General features: G+C 35.4%; 2 protein-coding genes across 3 annotated transcripts in view; both read left to right on the top strand.

The window, feature by feature from the left end:
- LOC128854760 (major royal jelly protein 1-like) overlaps positions 1 to 14,939 on the top strand; it is a 66,577-nt gene extending 51,638 nt beyond the window's left edge. For both annotated transcript variants that reach the window (XM_054089135.1, XM_054089136.1), the window contains 5 exons: positions 2,704 to 3,143; positions 3,274 to 3,498; positions 3,579 to 3,693; positions 5,585 to 5,771; positions 14,063 to 14,939. In XM_054089135.1, the coding sequence (XP_053945110.1) occupies positions 2,811 to 3,143; positions 3,274 to 3,498; positions 3,579 to 3,693; positions 5,585 to 5,771; positions 14,063 to 14,723 (1,521 nt within the window). In that variant the 5' untranslated portion in view covers positions 2,704 to 2,810 and the 3' untranslated portion in view covers positions 14,724 to 14,939. The remainder of the gene's footprint in view (positions 1 to 2,703; positions 3,144 to 3,273; positions 3,499 to 3,578; positions 3,694 to 5,584; positions 5,772 to 14,062) is intronic.
- LOC128854761 (piggyBac transposable element-derived protein 4-like) lies at positions 10,709 to 12,264 on the top strand. Its single transcript, XM_054089137.1, has 2 exons — positions 10,709 to 11,243; positions 11,299 to 12,264. Exons 1-2 carry the CDS (start codon positions 10,727 to 10,729, stop codon positions 11,628 to 11,630), a joined length of 849 nt encoding a protein of 282 aa, XP_053945112.1. The 5' UTR covers positions 10,709 to 10,726; the 3' UTR covers positions 11,631 to 12,264.
- Positions 14,940 to 18,113: the final 3,174 nt, after the last annotated feature.

Genomic DNA, 18,113 nt, shown 5'->3' with positions numbered 1-18,113 from the left:
AATCGGTCAGTGCATGATGCGGAGAATGCGGAGGACGATGAAGGACATCCCATTCGAGCTCTTGGAATGCAGCTTTGACAACTTGTGCAACATGGAGCCTTGCGTTGAAGTGAAGGAGTATGGTTTGATGTCCATTAGGTCAGTTCAGTCGAATAGCCTTATTCACGCGGTGTAGCTGGGCAATGTACTCACAGAGCTGCTTGTTGACCATGACATTCTTTTCGAGCATTTCGCAGCTTGACTATCGGTTTTGACGCATCTCTTGGAGCCAACCGCTCCCTTCTTTGCTTGATATTTATATATAGGCACCATTATTCATCTCCCGTGACGACTCGGTATAAAAAAACTTGTTTATGGTCGCGTGTTGCCCGATGGCAGGCGAGATGCTGAGAATCAATTTGAAGGCACCCATGCTCCTAATTTTTCGTTAAACTCCATTGAATGAAGGTGATTGAGAATCGTGTTATGATCGCAGTTCATTTTTTCCACCAATTCACGACTAGTTTGGCTATCGTTCTCCTTCAAAAATGATTTCCAACGTGCTTCATTGACTTCAGAAGGCCATCCGCTGCGGTAGACTCCCCTAATACACCTTCTCCACACACGTCGCGACTGTCCCGGGCTTCTTCGGCGGCTTTTTGACCTCGATGAAAAGCAAAGAAGAGCAGGTGTCGAAAATATTGATTTTTACCTCCTGGGAATTCAATTTCTAAGCCTTAAAACTAATAAAAAATTAAATAACTCGAGACTACAATTACCACAGTTTTGTAGAGTGGAAAGAGTTCTATCGAATGAATACTTACCCTTTTCCAAAAAGCAAACAAATCGCACTGAAAATATAAAAACGCTATGAACTTATTCCGAAATAAATCCGGGTCGTTTCGTAACGTAGAACCAACTGTCGTGGAAACTTTGAGTCGCCCCTCTTGATGCTTTGAATCGCGATGGAATACTTTCTGCTATGATTTGCTGAATTCCACCCTCAAGATAGCTTGCTAACAGATTTATGGAGCTGTCAGAAAATACATAGAACTGCTCGAGCTTCCATAAGAGCAAAGTATGGTTACTAAAGTCAATAGTTTTTGAAAAGTCTAAGAGGCAAAGCAGAGTTAAATTACCAATTGTCGAATTATCGAATGGTAGCCTAATATCATCTATAATTTTAATCATGATTGTGGCACAAGTATGTTTAGGTTTAAAGCCAGACTATAATGGGGACAGGAAGCTATTTTCTTGCAAATATTTTTAGATTTTACCAGGCATTACAGACTCACATACTTTCGAACATACTGGTATAATACTAATTTGGCGCAAGCACTAAGGTGGCGTAAAATTTATTCACCCTATCGGAAAATATATTGTCCCTTCCGGCAAGATGATGGCACATATCGAATAAGATACAAGCACGAGCTCGATGCATTGATACATAATGGAAATGGAATGCGCATTATAAAAAACCAAATGCCAAAATGGAGAGCTAAGAGTATGGTGTTCCACCGATGAGATGACAGCAGATCTACGGAAAATGGGGATCACAAACTGCAAAGGCGTAGTAGAGGTTTGATCTTAGTGGAGAACTGTAGTTGTAGAAGCAATGGTCTCTACAAAACGGTAGTGTTAATGGTGATGATAATCGGATTATTTACATTTTTTGCAAATGACGTCGTACGTCAATCATATCTGATACTTGTCAACTAGACAACTGCAGTATACAAACACACAAGCAGTGGAGAGCGTTAAGGTCAAAATGAAGATCTCCGTAACTCAAACTCTTTTGTTTTATTTAGTAAAAAGCTATTCCAAAACATAATTGAATTAATTAATATATATAAAACTGAATAATTTTGTGCCGCGTTTTACAATTAAATATCATCAACATAAGCGTGGACACTAATATAATGACACAGAGAATATATCATTCACAAAAAGACTAAACAAGGACATCACATCCTTGCGGCACAACGGAGCCAACAAAACAAGCCGTGGAAGAGCCAGCTTTACACATAACCTTCTGAGTTCTTACTGAAAGGTAGCTGATCATAAATTTGACAGAGCTATTAGAAAATCCAAAAAAGTTCAAATGAGTTACATAGCACATTTCCTAATTATTCAAAGCAAAGATGTCCTTGGAATGTTGAATTCGTGAGAACAACCACGAGTTGATGTGATTAGTTGTTTTGCATACTTTCAGCGACATCAACAATTTTTATGGCTGTGCGCAATGCACAAGCACGGGAACAGTTGTTGTATCCAATACAGTTCAAATGTGGGACGTGAAAACGTTTGACAAATTTTTGCACAACTTTCACGGAAGGCGTTTCTTTTCTACTAAATTTAGAACGTAGTTTTCTTGCAGCTTCGGAAGGGGATTCACCATTTCTCAAGTAAATTTTTAATATTTTATTAATTGCCAACATTGTTCGAGCATAAATTAACATATTCATAAACAGCATAATTTTAGCCTAACTTGCTGTCCTGTGTCTGCCAATGTATTTTAGCTGATATATTAAAAACAATCAATAGTTTCAGCTTCAAGCGTTATATGGTTCACTCCTTATTGGCCGTTTGGAGAAATGTTATGTGCATTTTTTTATCTAGTACTTGTTTAATGCTACTCTTACTTGTTACTAAATTAAATTTTATTAGATTTTCACAACTTTCAACGCATTAAAATAGCAATAAATTTCTCACTTATCATTGCAGAATTACACCACCCAGTAATACAAGCAATAAAAATAGCTCCTTTACATATTCAATCAACTCAACCTCACAACGATCCAATACAAAAATTTGATTGCAACACATAATAAATGGGGGACAATATGTGGCACCCATCTACTATAATTTCAGCTACGCTGGTGATTGCTTGCAATTTGTTATTTAGCGCTGTTACGCCGGCGTATGCGCCAACAGTGCGGTCGAATTTGGAGATTGTCAAGCAATGGAAATTATTCTCTTTCGATTTTCCACCACTGGCGCCAGTCTCCGATACAAACTACTACAACCAGGTGAATGTGGTGCCAACGAGTATGACGGTCGCATATGATCGCATTTTCATTGCCACACCCAAGCTGTTTTCTGGCGTGCCTGCAACGGTTAGCTACATATCGAAATCGGACTACAGCGAGTCGCCAAGTTTGCAAGTAAGCAAATATCGCTTGACATTATTTGAAAGCAATAAATTTCAAACAACAAAAAATGTTAATTTGCGCTATTTAATTTCAATGACTTTTTTTGCACTTACACACCTTTACATACATATATGTTTTATAGGCCTATCCCGACTGGTCATATACTGTTAGTGGCCGCAACAGTTTCAATTGCAGCGATCCATATTTGGTTTCAGTATATCGCATGCGCATAGACTCTTGCAATCGTTTGTGGATCTTAGATGCCGCAGTTTCGCGTACTTTTGAAGACTCCGAACAAACGTGTCAACCGAAAATTTTAGTGTTTGATTTGAGCACAGATCGAGTGGTCAAGCGTATTGACATTCCAGTAAGTAGCCGGAAATGGGAAATCACAAACGTGCATATAAAAATGGAGGAAATATTAAACTGCCAAACGTTTATTTGCAGAAAGATGTATTGCGTAACCAGTCGATACTCGTAAATTTAGTAATTGATGAAACAACTTCTACTTCAGGAACATGTGATGATGTCTTTGTTTATATTGCAGATACCGTGAAACCTGGTAAGCGTATTTACATACGTACATATTTATGATAAATGGTGAGCCAATGGCTGGTTTTCCTTTAAATATTTTTAACCCGTTAAATTAATATAGTACGGGTCAATATTTGTTCAATGTTTTTGGCAGAATTACAGTTAAATCATGAAATAAAACTCTATTAAAAGAAAAAATAATTATGCAAATAACTGTAAGATACTACTGTCGGCAAAAAGTAAGGTGAATTTGGTTGTAAATGAAAAATCTTTATTTATTCTTGTAAATCAATTTCATCGCCTTCAAAATAATCCCCACTCGATGAAATACACTTATGCTAACGATTTTTCCAATCCACGAAACATGCCAAATAGTCCATTTCCGGTATAGCCATCAGCACCTTCCTTTTTCCAAGAAATTGAAAGTTTTCGGTACCAAACGAGATTTGACTTTTCGTAGGCCAAAATGGTCTTTCAAAATGTTTTTCACAGATCCTTCTGATATTCCGATCATATCAGTAAGGTCTTTAACAGGCGGTGATGTGTGACGTGTTGGTCATCTGTTGACGTCGATGGTCGTCCGGAGCGCTCCAAGTCATCAACACGTTCTCGACCCTCTTTGAAGTCTTTGTACCACTTATAAACATTTTTCTGCGACATAGTCGAATCACCAAATTTCTTCTGCAACATGGTAAACGTTTCCGCAGCCGAAATTTCATTCCGCAAACAAAATTTGATGGCACTTCTCTGCTCAATCAAATCAGACATTGTAAAAATCGAAAAATGCACTCTTGGTCGTTTGGTAAACACAAGCGTAAATATATTACTGATAATGACATTCACATGAAAGTTGGCCTAGATGTTATTAACAGTGCTGCCAACTCATGAAAAAAATAACTTGAGCGAAAGTTTAATCCCGCGAAGTTTGACAAATAAATTCACCTTACTTTTTGCCCACAGTAGTATAACTTCTTTAAAGGGATTGCCTCTGCTAACCCTTCAGTAGTACGTAGTTTCGGCAAAAATTTCCACAATTACGCTAATAATACAAGGTGGCGCTAATCATATTTGGCACTTGTGAACCAGGCAGCTGCGGTATACAAGCACAGCAAGACAAGCAATGGACTGCGTAAAGGTCAAAGACAAGATTTTTATCACTCCCAATATTTTTTTTTTATTTAGTAAAAAAGTTATTCAAGAAAAAAATGGGTGATTAGTTTTGCGCCACTTTGTATTAATCACATTCGTTTACAAACCAATTTGTAAAGGTCATTCCTATTTTTTGCAAGCAGGCATTTTTTAACGTCATAAAATTATACGTCACTCAAAAAAGAAGTGAATAAAGTAACCAAGGCGAATCTATTAAAGGTGGCGTTGATAAATCAGCTGATTTGTTTTTTTCTTTTGCTGTGTCCATGGGGCTGTCAGCACAGAATAAAACAAGGCGAAGTAATTTTGTGTTTTCTACTTTTCCAATACTTTGCCGTGACAATCAAACGTACAAAACATTGTTATTGGTCTAGTGCCACCACCTTTATTAAATGCGCCTTGAAAGTAATAATTCGATGCAAGAAACTCGCTCATTTTGTGCTGGAGAAAAAAATATCTATCACGAAAACATAATATATGATTTGTATACGCACATGATTGTAAACAAACAAATTTAATTTTTATGGAATCGGTATTTTACGACAACCGCTATTTTACGGTATTTACGTCGCTTAATTTGGTTTTGCTACTCCAGCAATTAGTTCAATGCATAAATAAGTAATTATTTTAAATAAACACATATATGTGCATATATAATTCATTGCTTTTGTGACAATTAAATTTTTTGTAGCTTTGCTTAGAGAGTCTGCTGCTAGTCACTTATGCGCAGATAATTTCAATATGTTTACTTCAACTCATTTTCTTAATAGCCATTATTGTTTACGATGGAGCTCGGGATATGGTTTGGCGTCTCTCACATCCTGCTATGTGGCCCGATCCAGACTTGGGATTGGTACAAGTACTAAACGACCGCTTTTTCATAATGGATGGCATTATTGGGTTGGCTTTGGATACAGTAAATGGCATACTCTATTTCCAACCATTGGCTACCGATCGGTAAGTATGAAACGGCACATTCTCGGAATGATATAACCTTCAGTATCATATTTAATAAAAATAGCAAAAAAGCGCATTTCGGTAAAGATTGCTGAAAGATCGTTGATGTACAAAGAAAAGAGGACCAAGAATAGATCGTTGCTCTATAGTTCTAAAAGAGATGATGTCAGTGGCCCACTACAGACAACTTGTGACCCATTTTCAAAAAAAGAGGCAATTAACTGTGTAGGAACTGTAACTGTAGAGGAAAGCCCACATAAATTGTTGAGTTTTGCTAATAAGATACTGTTGTGAACTAAATTGAATGTCTTTGAGTAGGCAAATGGCGTAAGAAAAGTTACTTTTTCCTCACCTTCGATAACTCCAATCAGCGCAATTATACAATTATGTCCTTTTCGAAACCCGGATTGCCGTTTGTACAAAAAGGGAGTGCTTAGAAGGAAAAGCGCTTGACTGCCTATGTATGACTAATTCCAATACCTTCGAAAGATATGGTAAAATTGCCATTGACCTGAGTTTACCGTCGGTTTTAGAGTAAACTTACATCAATCTATAGAGGATATTAAAATTTTTGAAGAAACACATTTTTCTCGCTTAATCAATAACTTGGTGACTCAAAAAAACAATATCCCTTTTGAGTATTTCACCGAGCTGCTCCTCCTATTTGTGGTGTGCGTCTTGATGTTGTTCCACTAATGGAGGGGCCTACAGTTTCAAGCCGACTCCGAGCGGCAGATATTTTTATGAGGAGCTTTTTCATGGCAGAAATACACTCGGAGGTTTGCCATTGCCTGCCGAGGGGCGACCGCTATTAGAAAAATGTTTTTATAAATTTTGCTTTCACCGAGATTCGAACCAACGACCTCTCTGTGAATTCCGAATGGTAATCACGCACCAACCCATTCGGCTACGGCGGCCGCATGTTTGCGCATATGTTCATATATATTATGCATGACTTTTGAAATAATAATTATACAAGCAGAAAGGTAAGAACGTGTTTCATTATTTGGTTTTTATTCGGGTTGCGAAAACCTGGATTTTCTGATTAGGTTGTGAAAGGTGCGCACCGGTACTTGGGGTATTGATATGTGTGGTGTGAATAAAGGTATTAATGAGGTAATCAATACACAAATTAAACAAACTTACTATTTTAGTAAACGCATAGATGTGCATACATATACACTGCATAAAATAAAATAAACTGCATATACACTCTATAAAATAAATATAGCACAGGCACTAAGTTACAAGTTTTAACAGTTTATTTGACTCTAATTTAGTTTCAATTCTCTTTTTATGGAAATACAGTTTATTATCCCACAAAAGCCAAAAACTTTCAAACTTTGTGCTAGTTAAAGGAAAAAAAAATTCCAAAAATTTTCATCAAAATTTTGCTCCTTTTAATCAGAATCTTTAAACAAAAATTCAAGTACACAGTTTCAAGTCCCATTGAATTTTATAGCCCGTTGATTTTTGACAATTTTTTTTGCTGACGCTGTTGAGTGTTTTCTTTCGTGCATAAACAGGTCGAGCACTCGTTAATGGGCAAAAAGTAAGATACATATCCATATAAATATACGTAAAATGAAACAGTACCATGCCAATTTTTCCAAACTAGTAAAAAGTGGTATTAATATTTTTTAAATCATGCTAGTGCCGAGGAAACTATAAGGACAGACAAATGAGGCAGATGTATCCAGACATAACCCTTTCCGACCGTGTACGCACAATTGTGCGTGTAAGTTTAAATCCTAATATTTCCAAAAATATCTGTGCTAGTGCAATTTAACCTGATATACACAATTGTGGGAGCTATTTTCTTAATAAAAACACAACGAACAGTTATTGGTGTCCGTTATTTTTCGCGAATTTCGCTATTTTGATGTTGCATTTCAATCATTTGCAAAAATAATTATTTTTTACGAGGAACTTTTTCATCACAGAAATACACTCGGAGGTTTACCATTGCCTGCCAAGGGGTAATAACTTTTTCTTTATTTTGGTGTTTCTCGGAGATTTGAACCTACGTTCTTCGAATTCCGAATGATAATCACGCACCAACTCATTTGGCTACGGCGGCCGCAATATACGGTTAGTCATATATTAAAAAAAAATTCTCCATTTTGCCACAGCACCTCACTGCCGCTAATAAAAAATCAGACGTTTTTAACTCAGAATCACTTTTTCAAGCTAGACGGGCTCTGTTGCATTGTTTAATTTGAAATTGCCTAAGTATGTAGCTGACCCATTATTGGATACAAAGTAATTAGTATTTTTATAAGCAATTTAATACTAATTTTTCTGGTTAAAAAATTAAAATATTTTTCCAAGATTGAAAAAAAAACTCCAACGAATTTCCAAAGGCAAAATTAAGCGTATCAAATAGCCATAGCTAGCAGTAATTTCTAATAGTTTTAATCATTTTTGTTTTTTAAGCGTAGTTCATTTCCTACCAAAAACCATATAAATCCTATTTTAAAACTTTGTACATAGTAAAAAAAATTTAAATTTCATCAAAATTTCCTATACTATTTAATAAGAATTTTTAGAAAAATCACCTGTTAACCATCAAATTTTGGTATAACAAACTGCAAGTTTGAAGAAGCTCAAAAATCGTGCTGCTCTTTGAAAGATTTTTCTTCTGTTAGACATGCGCATTTTCTCCAAATAACGAACACTCGGCAAAGGGTAAGGCTGGAGTCAGGGACGCTTCGAGATTAAGTATTATCTCATTATTCGACTACTAATATTATCACTACACCCTACTAAGTATTTATAAATAAATAGAAGCCAAATAAAAGAAAATGTCGAGCATGCGTTTAATATAATCCCAGTAAAGCCGCCAGTAAAAAAAATCTCAAACCTCAATGTGATTTTTGATCAATCTCAAACTTGCACTTTTTTGTAATATTTTTGACGGGCTAAAACTTTAGATTTGCTAAAATTTAGTGAGCTATAAAATTGTATACCCAGATTTCGTCGAAGGTTCTGAACAGAAAGTTTAAAATTTTGATAAAAATTTACAAAATTTTTTTAAAGTGTGTACAAAATTTGAAACATTGCGCTACATGATTTTTCTTATAGTGTGAACTATATTTTTGTGAAAATAATTAAAATTAAAAAATAAATAAATAGTCTAAACTTGTCAATATGTTGTACTTCCTTTTAACGTTGACAGTGCAACAACGTTTCTATGCCAATAACTGGAAATATCTATAACATTTCATATCTGCCATTGTTAGGAGGAGCAACCAAAAAATAATTATAAACTTGGTTTTATAAAGTACTTTTACTTAAAGTACCTACGGTAAATTGAAAACAAATAATCTTTTCTGGTATGCACATTCACTCAAATACAATCAGACAGCGTGTTAAAATTATAATGAAGAAAAACTAAGTAAGAGCCCGCTTTAAGTAGCTCTATCCTAAAAAAAGTAGTTCTACGATAAAAATACATATAGGCTTCGTGGAAACACTAGGAAGTTCTGTACCTCCGTGCACTGTAGTTTCAATATAATGCGAGTAGTTTATTTGGTTAGAACATCGTTCGAAAGCGAATACTACTCCGGGTGTCCATGCACATCCCTGACTGAGGGTAACGTGAAACAATGGAAGAAATTCCGGCTCTGCTAGCTAAACCATGTCGTCTGAATGAATGTCGTTCCAACTCTGAAAATATTCGATGTAGTACCTGCTGATGGTAGCAGAGGAAGTAGACCTTATGTGTGTTGAACAGTTGGAGCAGGTTTTGTCTTTACTTAATGTGTCCTTGACTGGTGCATTTTGTTAAACTCGGCCAAAATCGCTTAAGCAGTTATCGCTACAAGCTAGAAGAGGAAGGTCAATGAGTAGCCCAGCAGCATACCGAAAATTTTAATATGGGAATGTTTTCGCGTGATGGATGCTGAGAATGTTAACTAAAGAACACCAAGGGAGGCGATTTTGCATTTCAAGCGCGAAGGTACAAAATTTTTAGATGATACGAAAAATTTTTTATTTCATTTGTAGACATGAATGAAACCTGATTATATCAATTTGACTTTGAGATGAATCAACTGCACACAGACTGGCAGATGAGAAGTTCAATGTTACAATCTCTGTTAGAAATATTGTGTCGTTTTTTTAGATGCCAAGTTTCGTAATTATTAAAAATAAAAAAATAAAAAATAAATAATCGGCGCGCACACTTCTGTTAGGTGCTTGGCCGAACTCCACCTCCTATTTGTGGTGTGCGTCTTGATGTTGTTCCACAAATGGAGAGACCTACAGTTTCAAGCCGACTCCGAACGGCAAATATTTTTTATGAATGGCAGAAACACACTCGGAGGTTTGCCATTGCCTGCCGAGGGGCGACCGCTATTAGAAAAATGTTTTTATTAATTTTGCTTTCACCGAGATTCGAACCAACGTTCTATCTGTGTATTCCGAATGGTAATCACGCACCAACCCATTCGGCTACGGCGGCCGCCCGTAGTTATTACGATTCACTATTTGCCAAAGGGAACTAATATTATAGACTTATACCAGAAGATCAATTAACCCTCTACCGCATATAACGCCAAATATGGCTTTTACCTTTGATTGTGTTGTATTTTTATAAAAACGGGACTTAATCAGAAGAGAATAATAATTATCACATTCTATGCTTTGTTTTCTTCTCATACGCAAAACTAAATATTGTCAACAAGTGTTTTAGCTACCTTTTCCTTTATCTTTTTTTGAGTGCTTCAAGTGTGAGAACAAAAGCAAATTTTGAAGTGATTTATGTGCACTATTGCATAAAAAATAAAAGCAAGACTACAGCAAAAAATATATATTTGTATAGAAAGTGAAGTTATTTTTTGAATAAAAATATAATTTATATGAAAAGTAAGTATCTTGTGTTTGATTTTTTGTAAAAACTGACGAATCCATATATGGCGTTTCATGCACTAAGGTAAATAATGAACTAACATATGTGTATACATATTTCTGTTTTGTTTTTTGATAAATCGCAATGGAATTTCCTAGAAATGAATGTACGATCATTTTATGGTAACTTAAAGTATGTTTATGAAGTTAATAGAGGTGATCAATGTGATGATGACTACATATCTGATACCGACGAAGAAGACTTTATAAGTAAACCGCCAGAACAGGAGCATATTTATGTACCAGAGACTGATGATACCGATGACTCAGATGACTATAACAAGCCTTCTACATCAAATGCAAAACCTGCTAAAAAGCCTAGAGCTCCAATTTGGAAAGAAATTTGTTTGCCTCCTTATTCCAGTGAAAATTTTCCATTTCAAGGAGATTCAAACCTTCCTGACTTTATTGAGGAACTGGAGACACCAGCAGATATGTTTAATTTTATTTTCAATGACGATTTGATGAACTTTATTGTAGAACAATCGAATTTAATTGCATTACAAATGGATATAAATAAACCTGCCAATATTACTCGGAACGAGATTGATCAGTTTATAGGTGAGTTCAAGTAAAAAAGTTAAAAAAATTAATATACTTATAAAAATTATTTCAGGCATAACAATATACATGTCTTTGATAAAACTACCATCATCCAGACATTATTGGAACACATTCATTGGCCAAGAATTTGTACGTAACGCAATGACATGTAACAGATGGCAAAACATCAAACGATTTTTACACTTCAATAATAATGAAAATATAAGATCACCTGGTGAACTCGGGTTTGATAAGCTCTTTAAGATTCGACCATTGTTAGACAAAATTCGTGCTCGATTTTTGCTTGTACCCAAAGAAGAACATTTAGTGGTTGATGAACAAATAATTCCCACAAAGTGCCGCCATCACCTCAAACAGTACAATCCAGCTAAACCCCACAAATGAGGATTCAAAAATTTTGTCTTGAGCGGAGTTTCAGGTTTCAGTTACGATTTTGATATATTTGCCGGAGCTCAAAGCGATACATTCCCGGAAGGAGCACCAAATATAGGATTAAGTGGAAATGTTGTAACGAGACTAGCAGCTACAATACCAAAAGGAAAAAACTATCAACTATTTTTTGATAATTGGTTTAACAGTCCGAAGCTTCAGGTGTATCTAATGAAAAATGGTATATTACCTTTAGGCACAGTAAGGTTAAATCATGTAACAAATTGTAAGATGCCAACCGAAAAAGAAATGAAAAAGTTAGGCTGTGGAAGTATGGTTGAAAAAGTAGCAGATATTGATGGAGTTGAACTTGGTATCGTCACTTGGTTTGACAACAAATTGGTAAATATTCTTTCAACCTATGTCGGATGTCACCCTATGTCAACGAAAAAACGGTACTGTAAAAGAGAGAAGAAGTATATTGAAATCAATTCTCCTAGGGCAGTTGATGTATATAATTATTTTATGGGTGGCGTTGATTTACTGGATTCTTTACTAGGCCTTTATAGAATACAACTGAGGACAAAAAAATGGTATAAAAAGATTTTTTTCATATGATTGATATATGCGTTGTCAATGCTTGGATTTTGTGGCGTCGAAAGTCGAAAGAATATATGCCATTGTTTGACTTCAAGCTTGCAATAGCTGAACATCTTTGCAAAGTTGGTAAATTGAAAAAACGAGAACGACCTATATCCACACCCTCAAACTCTCCATCGGCAAGTAGAGAAAATATACCTACCAGCAGTAAAAGAAGAAAGCGACAGGATTTCTCCTTGAGTTCTGTGCGGACGGACGGAATAGGCCATATCCCGAAATGGATGAAAAACCGACAACTTTGTCCAAATGATTGCTCTTTTCGCTCATACACCTTTTGCGAAAAGTGCAACGTGTTCTTGTACTACAACGACAAAAGGAACTATTTTACAAGTTTCCACACCCAATACATTTTTTCCCAAAAATAACCCTAAACGCATATAAGGCCATATATGGCTTCATTTTTTTTCTTCCAAACCGTCAAGTGAATTTTTTAATTTTTGTTAAATACGCAATAAATTACCCTCAATCAACATAAATTTACGGTGTTTTATTTATTTTCATTATTTTAAACATGTCCATGCAGTAGAGGGTTAAGTATGATAGATTGTGTGAAGCTATCAAAGAAAAACCTTTTCATCAATACAACGCGCTCGCATGCAAAGTTAAGGTTGTCACACACCCAACCTATTCTCCGCTTCTCGACTCGTATCTCTCTCAGCATGAATGAGCAGCTTAGATGCGAGAATTTTGGTGGCGATACGGAAGTGATATATTCTACGGCAGGGCTTTTCGAGGACCAAAAGAAATATATTTTTTTAAGGTGTAAAAGGAAATGTAGCGACGTACTAGGAGAAATAAATTTAATTTGAAAGAAATAAGTATTGCATAATGTCGCGACGATCATCAATTTTTTATTGCTTCCCGTTTTTTATACCTTAACTTTGAATTTTTTTATGCTGGGAAATGGAAAAGAAGATATCCGCACATCTGCAATGTCTCAGAACTGTATCCCCTGTACTGGATCACTTCGTCATCGAATAGCGATGGATTATACAAGTTAGCGGAAAATGAATCATCTAATTTTGGTTTTAAATAAGTTTTTTGCTAAATAAAAAAAAAAAATGATTTTGAGTGATGGGAACCTTTAGTTTGACCTTTACGAACTTCATCCCTTGTCTATGTGTATATTACAGCTGCCTAGTTCAGTTACAAATATGATTGATTGATATATTGGAGTCGTATTCATTTGTAAAAACTATAAAAAAAACTAAAAAACTAAAAAATAAAAACTAAAAACGAACTTTAATTTGTATATAAGTGGAAGTTTTCATTACGTCAGATTTTTGAAAAAAGTGAGTAAAAACACCCAAAATAGGTTTTTATGTGGGGTCAACTTTTTTTTCTAAGTGATGAGATAATGGGCACTTCTTAACCCAAGAAGCGTGTTCACCGCACTACATTATATTCTAAGCCAGTTTCATATAAAAAAATGAGTTTTATAGGCCTGTGCTATTCAAGTGAACCTCTGAAATCGGCAAACCTGAATCAAAATAATGAAAAAGTTCGCACAGAAACTCGTTCCTAAAACGGGCAACCATTTTATATTTCAATATGAGCTCTGTATCAATAAGTGCCAAAAAGCTGGGTAAATTAACTTTTTAGAAAAACCTAATACTTGAAGAAAATTTGTTTAAACAAATAAATATGACTGGAATATTTAGATAGATCAACGTTATTTCACTTTTTACTTCTGATAAATGACTTACATTTTTCCTTATTAAATATTAATATTCTATTCTTCCTACTCCAATATCTCACACTTTCTTCATTTCACATTTTTCTTTCAGTATCTTCTCAATAACAAAAGATGCGCTTCGTGCAGGTCCACGACGATTCCATGATGTCCTACCAATCCGCTTCCTGGGCAAAAAGTCTTCCCAGGGTCTACCACTCTACATATCGCCACAAGATGGTAGTCTCCTATTCAGTCCCGTCACTGAAACGGCAATTGTATCTTGGAATCCGCAAACAAATAAGCAGGCTGTTCTTTTCTACGATGCAGATGCACTACAATTCGTTGCCGATATCAGCGATTCGCCATGGGATAATGGTGTGGTTTATGCTATGTCCTCAAAGTTCAATCGCTTCACATTAGAAACAGTTAACCGACAAGAGATAAACTTCCGACTGATGCGATTTAAATATCCCAGTGCAAGTGCAGTGACGTCACAAACCCTCTTCAAACCATCTGATCCCATTAGAAGTGATCTTTATACGAATGGACAGCGTTTGAATGCTTTGAATGATACAGTTTACACGCGTGGCGATGAGCGATCAGTACCATCTCCTAGCGTAGTCTACAATTTGGAACAAAATGCAAAAGTTTATCAACTGCATGGCATACGAAATGGAGTACACACCTTCATGGGAAATAGTGTGCCAGCAGTGACTAATGGTTTTCCGCTCGGACTTAGTTATAGCTATAGTTTGGAGCATGGCGGCAACTAAGTGGCGCCTTTGCGAGTATTAAACTTGGCGGCTAACAGGTTATTGTTAGGAGCTCGTGAAGTGCAACCAATTGATGTAAATATGTGTATAATTAGAAGTCGTATTTGGTATTTTGTAAATATTTTTTTATGGTTATATATAGTTCAGATTTTTTTACGCGAATTTATATAATTAGGCACAAATTAAAATGAATTTAATAAAATTTTGAAAACATTACGATACTTTCCGTTTTATTTTGAACAACTTAAGTGATATATGCTCCTTTATTTCATCATCAGCTTGCAGTTATTTGCTCTTTCTTTATGCATGTGCTATTCTCTACACGAAAATTAAGAGTATACCAAAGAGCTTTACTGCGCATGACTCACAACTCTATGAATCCTTTTTGGCAGTGAACTCTCATCGTTTAATTGCGCCACCAAAAGCTCACTATCCATCAGCTGCTGAGCATCCTGCAAAGTTCATAAGCTGTAGCGTTATATATATTGCGCAAATCGCAGTGCAAATCTTCAGTCGTTGACGGCTCTTTGATGTGCGAATCATCTGGCAAATGGAAAACTGCGAACGCATTATAATTTCTATGTAAAAAAAATAAAAATAAAAAATTTTATTGGTTGAAAATATATGAGATGAAATGCTTAACGGTACTTTCGCATTCGCGTTTACAAATTTCGCGTCGGTTCGGTTATTAACTACAAAGGTTTAAATTATCTCACGAATAATTAGCACAAATCGTGGTGGTGCTCGAGTGAATGTGCGGGCGTTGCGTATACGGCACAACAAACCTTTTGGGCGTAAATCAGTATTGCATTCGATCTGTGCCGTTATTAGTGTGTGCATTATTTGTAATTGTGAGTATGCAGGTTTTAGAAACTGTATTCTGTGTGACAAGTAGCAACAAGTTAGTTTAATGCACCAAACTGCCAGCTGAAAGGGAGAGAATTGGCAAATTATAAGGATTACGAAAAAATGATAAAAAATATTTTCTATAGTTTTCATTTATAGCTGCGAATTTAAAACGAAAATTAAAATAATCTGCTATAAATAATATCAAGAGCGATAAGTAAATTATTTGTGTATTTGGAACTGAAAATCAAACTTAACCTCACACGCTCATACTTTAAGAATATTAACAATACAAAAAAAGCAATAATAATAGTATTACTAAAATAGCAAGCAATAGTAATAATACGAGTACATAATAAAAAAAAACTACCAGAAGTGCAAAAATCATCTTATTCATCCACGCAAACACATAAAGTCAATTCATGCATTCATCTGAACATTATTCCAATTCAAAATCGAAGAAGTGATATTTTGTTTAATAATATTTTTTAATTTGAATAGCAGTTTTAGCGCTCTGCAACTGAAGCCGGTGCAGTCTCAATTGGTAAAACACTTTATCAGCTAATCTTCACAAACCTCTCTTGAGCCCAGTTTTGTACCAACAATAAAATTTTGCAATTACTTAACCAAGACACTTGGTGGCGGGTTGGAAACATAAAGCAAACGCATTAGAATGCTCCAGTCTAGCTCTTACAGTTTTTGGTACGACATTAAAAATGTAATGAATGAAACACAACACACTTTCTATACGCCAATTCTCGTCACCTATGATCAGTTTTTGACAGCAAAGGTCTGAATGTGTCTCTTTTGTTGGGAGCAAATCGCAGAAGTTGATCTCCATTCAATTCATAAGCTAGCAAATTCAGTTACCTTAAAAGTAAAGTATCATTTGTTTGATCTGTTGAGCTATTAGCGAGATATTAAAAATTTTAATAATACCCCATTTTTTTTACACCGTCCTGGTCGGCTCTTGTCGACATAAACAAAAAAAAAAATTAAAAACTACATAGATACTCTTTATTGTAATAGTCTCCATTGAGACAGTGCGCGCCAATACTACTAAATTTTTATCGATTCCGAATATTATAATTGTAAGATGGAAAAAAGTGATTCCATGTGTTGAAGTTCATTGTCAAAGTTCGGTAAAGTAATAATTTATTAAAAAATTGAAAAATATATAAATATACATGGTTTCTCAGAATTTAATATAGCTAATCATTAATCTTTCACTTATCCAGTTCTAAGGAATAGCACACAGAATAAAAGGATTACGATCAGGTGGAGATCGGTTGTTGACACGTGGATAAGGCACTGAGGATGCCTTCACTTAAGAAGTTAAACAGATAACGTAATTGAAGAATGTCGAAGTTTAACTTATTCAGAAAAAAATAGCATTTCACTTAGTTACACACGAGCTGAAAAGTCCCAGCCCTAACAAAGAAAACTCGTTTTTTGCTCAAAATTAGCTTTATTCATCAACGTAATTTCCATCAAGAACAACGCAATCATTCCAGCGCCGCTCCAACATTTCAATGCCACTATTGTAGAACGATTTATTTGTTGCCTCAAAATAGGTCCGAGCAAAATTTCTCACCGCCGAGCGTTTTTTTAAGTTTGCGAACAGCCAGTAGGGAGCCAAATCTGCCAAAATTCAATTCACGTAGTTTTGCCATTGTTTTGATTGGCTCTGACGTTCTTGTTTATGGTCAACAGTGAGCAAACGCAGCACCCACTTTGAACAGAGCTTCCTCGTAGTCAAATGCTCATGCAATATAAAGCCAACACATTCTTTTGATATTTTCACGATATCAGCTAATTCATGCAAGTTGACCTTCATTCATCGATCATTCAAAACGATTTTGTGCACTTTTTCTATGTTATCTGGTATTACCGCCTCATTTGGATGTCCACTGGGTTGTATCTCGGTGTCTCTACGCCCACGTTTGAAGTCAGCAAACCATCGTTTTATTGTTGTTTCAGATGGAGCGGTGTCCCATACCACTTTTCAGGATATTGCTTTGCTTTAACGGTATTTTTCCCATCAAGAAGCAGTATAAAAGTGATACATGTTTTGAAAGTATATTAAAAAAAAAGTAGCGTCACTCTTAAACACAATAACTCACGAACTAATGAAACAATTTTAAGACAAAATTTTAACAGCCGTCTTTATTACTGACTGAAAAAGAGGTGAATGCAATAAAACTAATGCAATCTAAGTGTTAGGTCCGGGACTTTTCAGCCCATGTGTTATAACCGTTGTAAAGATTGATTTGTATCAGAAATTTCAACTATCATCTAATTATTATACGGGGTTCGATAATTTGCTATTATCACACTTGAATTATCACATAGTTCTTTCTAAAACTATACGCGACACAGCTGCTAAAGGAAAACTACTGAAATCATTTCTGCCCTTAAAAAGCTGTTCATGCAATAATCTGCCTGTATTAACTTTTCAATTCATCTTCATCTGAAATTAACAAAACAAGGCCGAGTTTTACTCAATGAAATGAAGTTTTCACAAAAAACAATTTATAACACCTT

The sequence above is a fragment of the Anastrepha ludens genome, chromosome 2, assembly GCF_028408465.1.
Source record: "Anastrepha ludens isolate Willacy chromosome 2, idAnaLude1.1, whole genome shotgun sequence".
NCBI classification, from domain to species: domain Eukaryota; kingdom Metazoa; phylum Arthropoda; class Insecta; order Diptera; family Tephritidae; genus Anastrepha; species Anastrepha ludens.
Note: the sequence above shows the minus strand (reverse complement) of the source record. Positions and strands in the feature narration are given on the sequence as shown.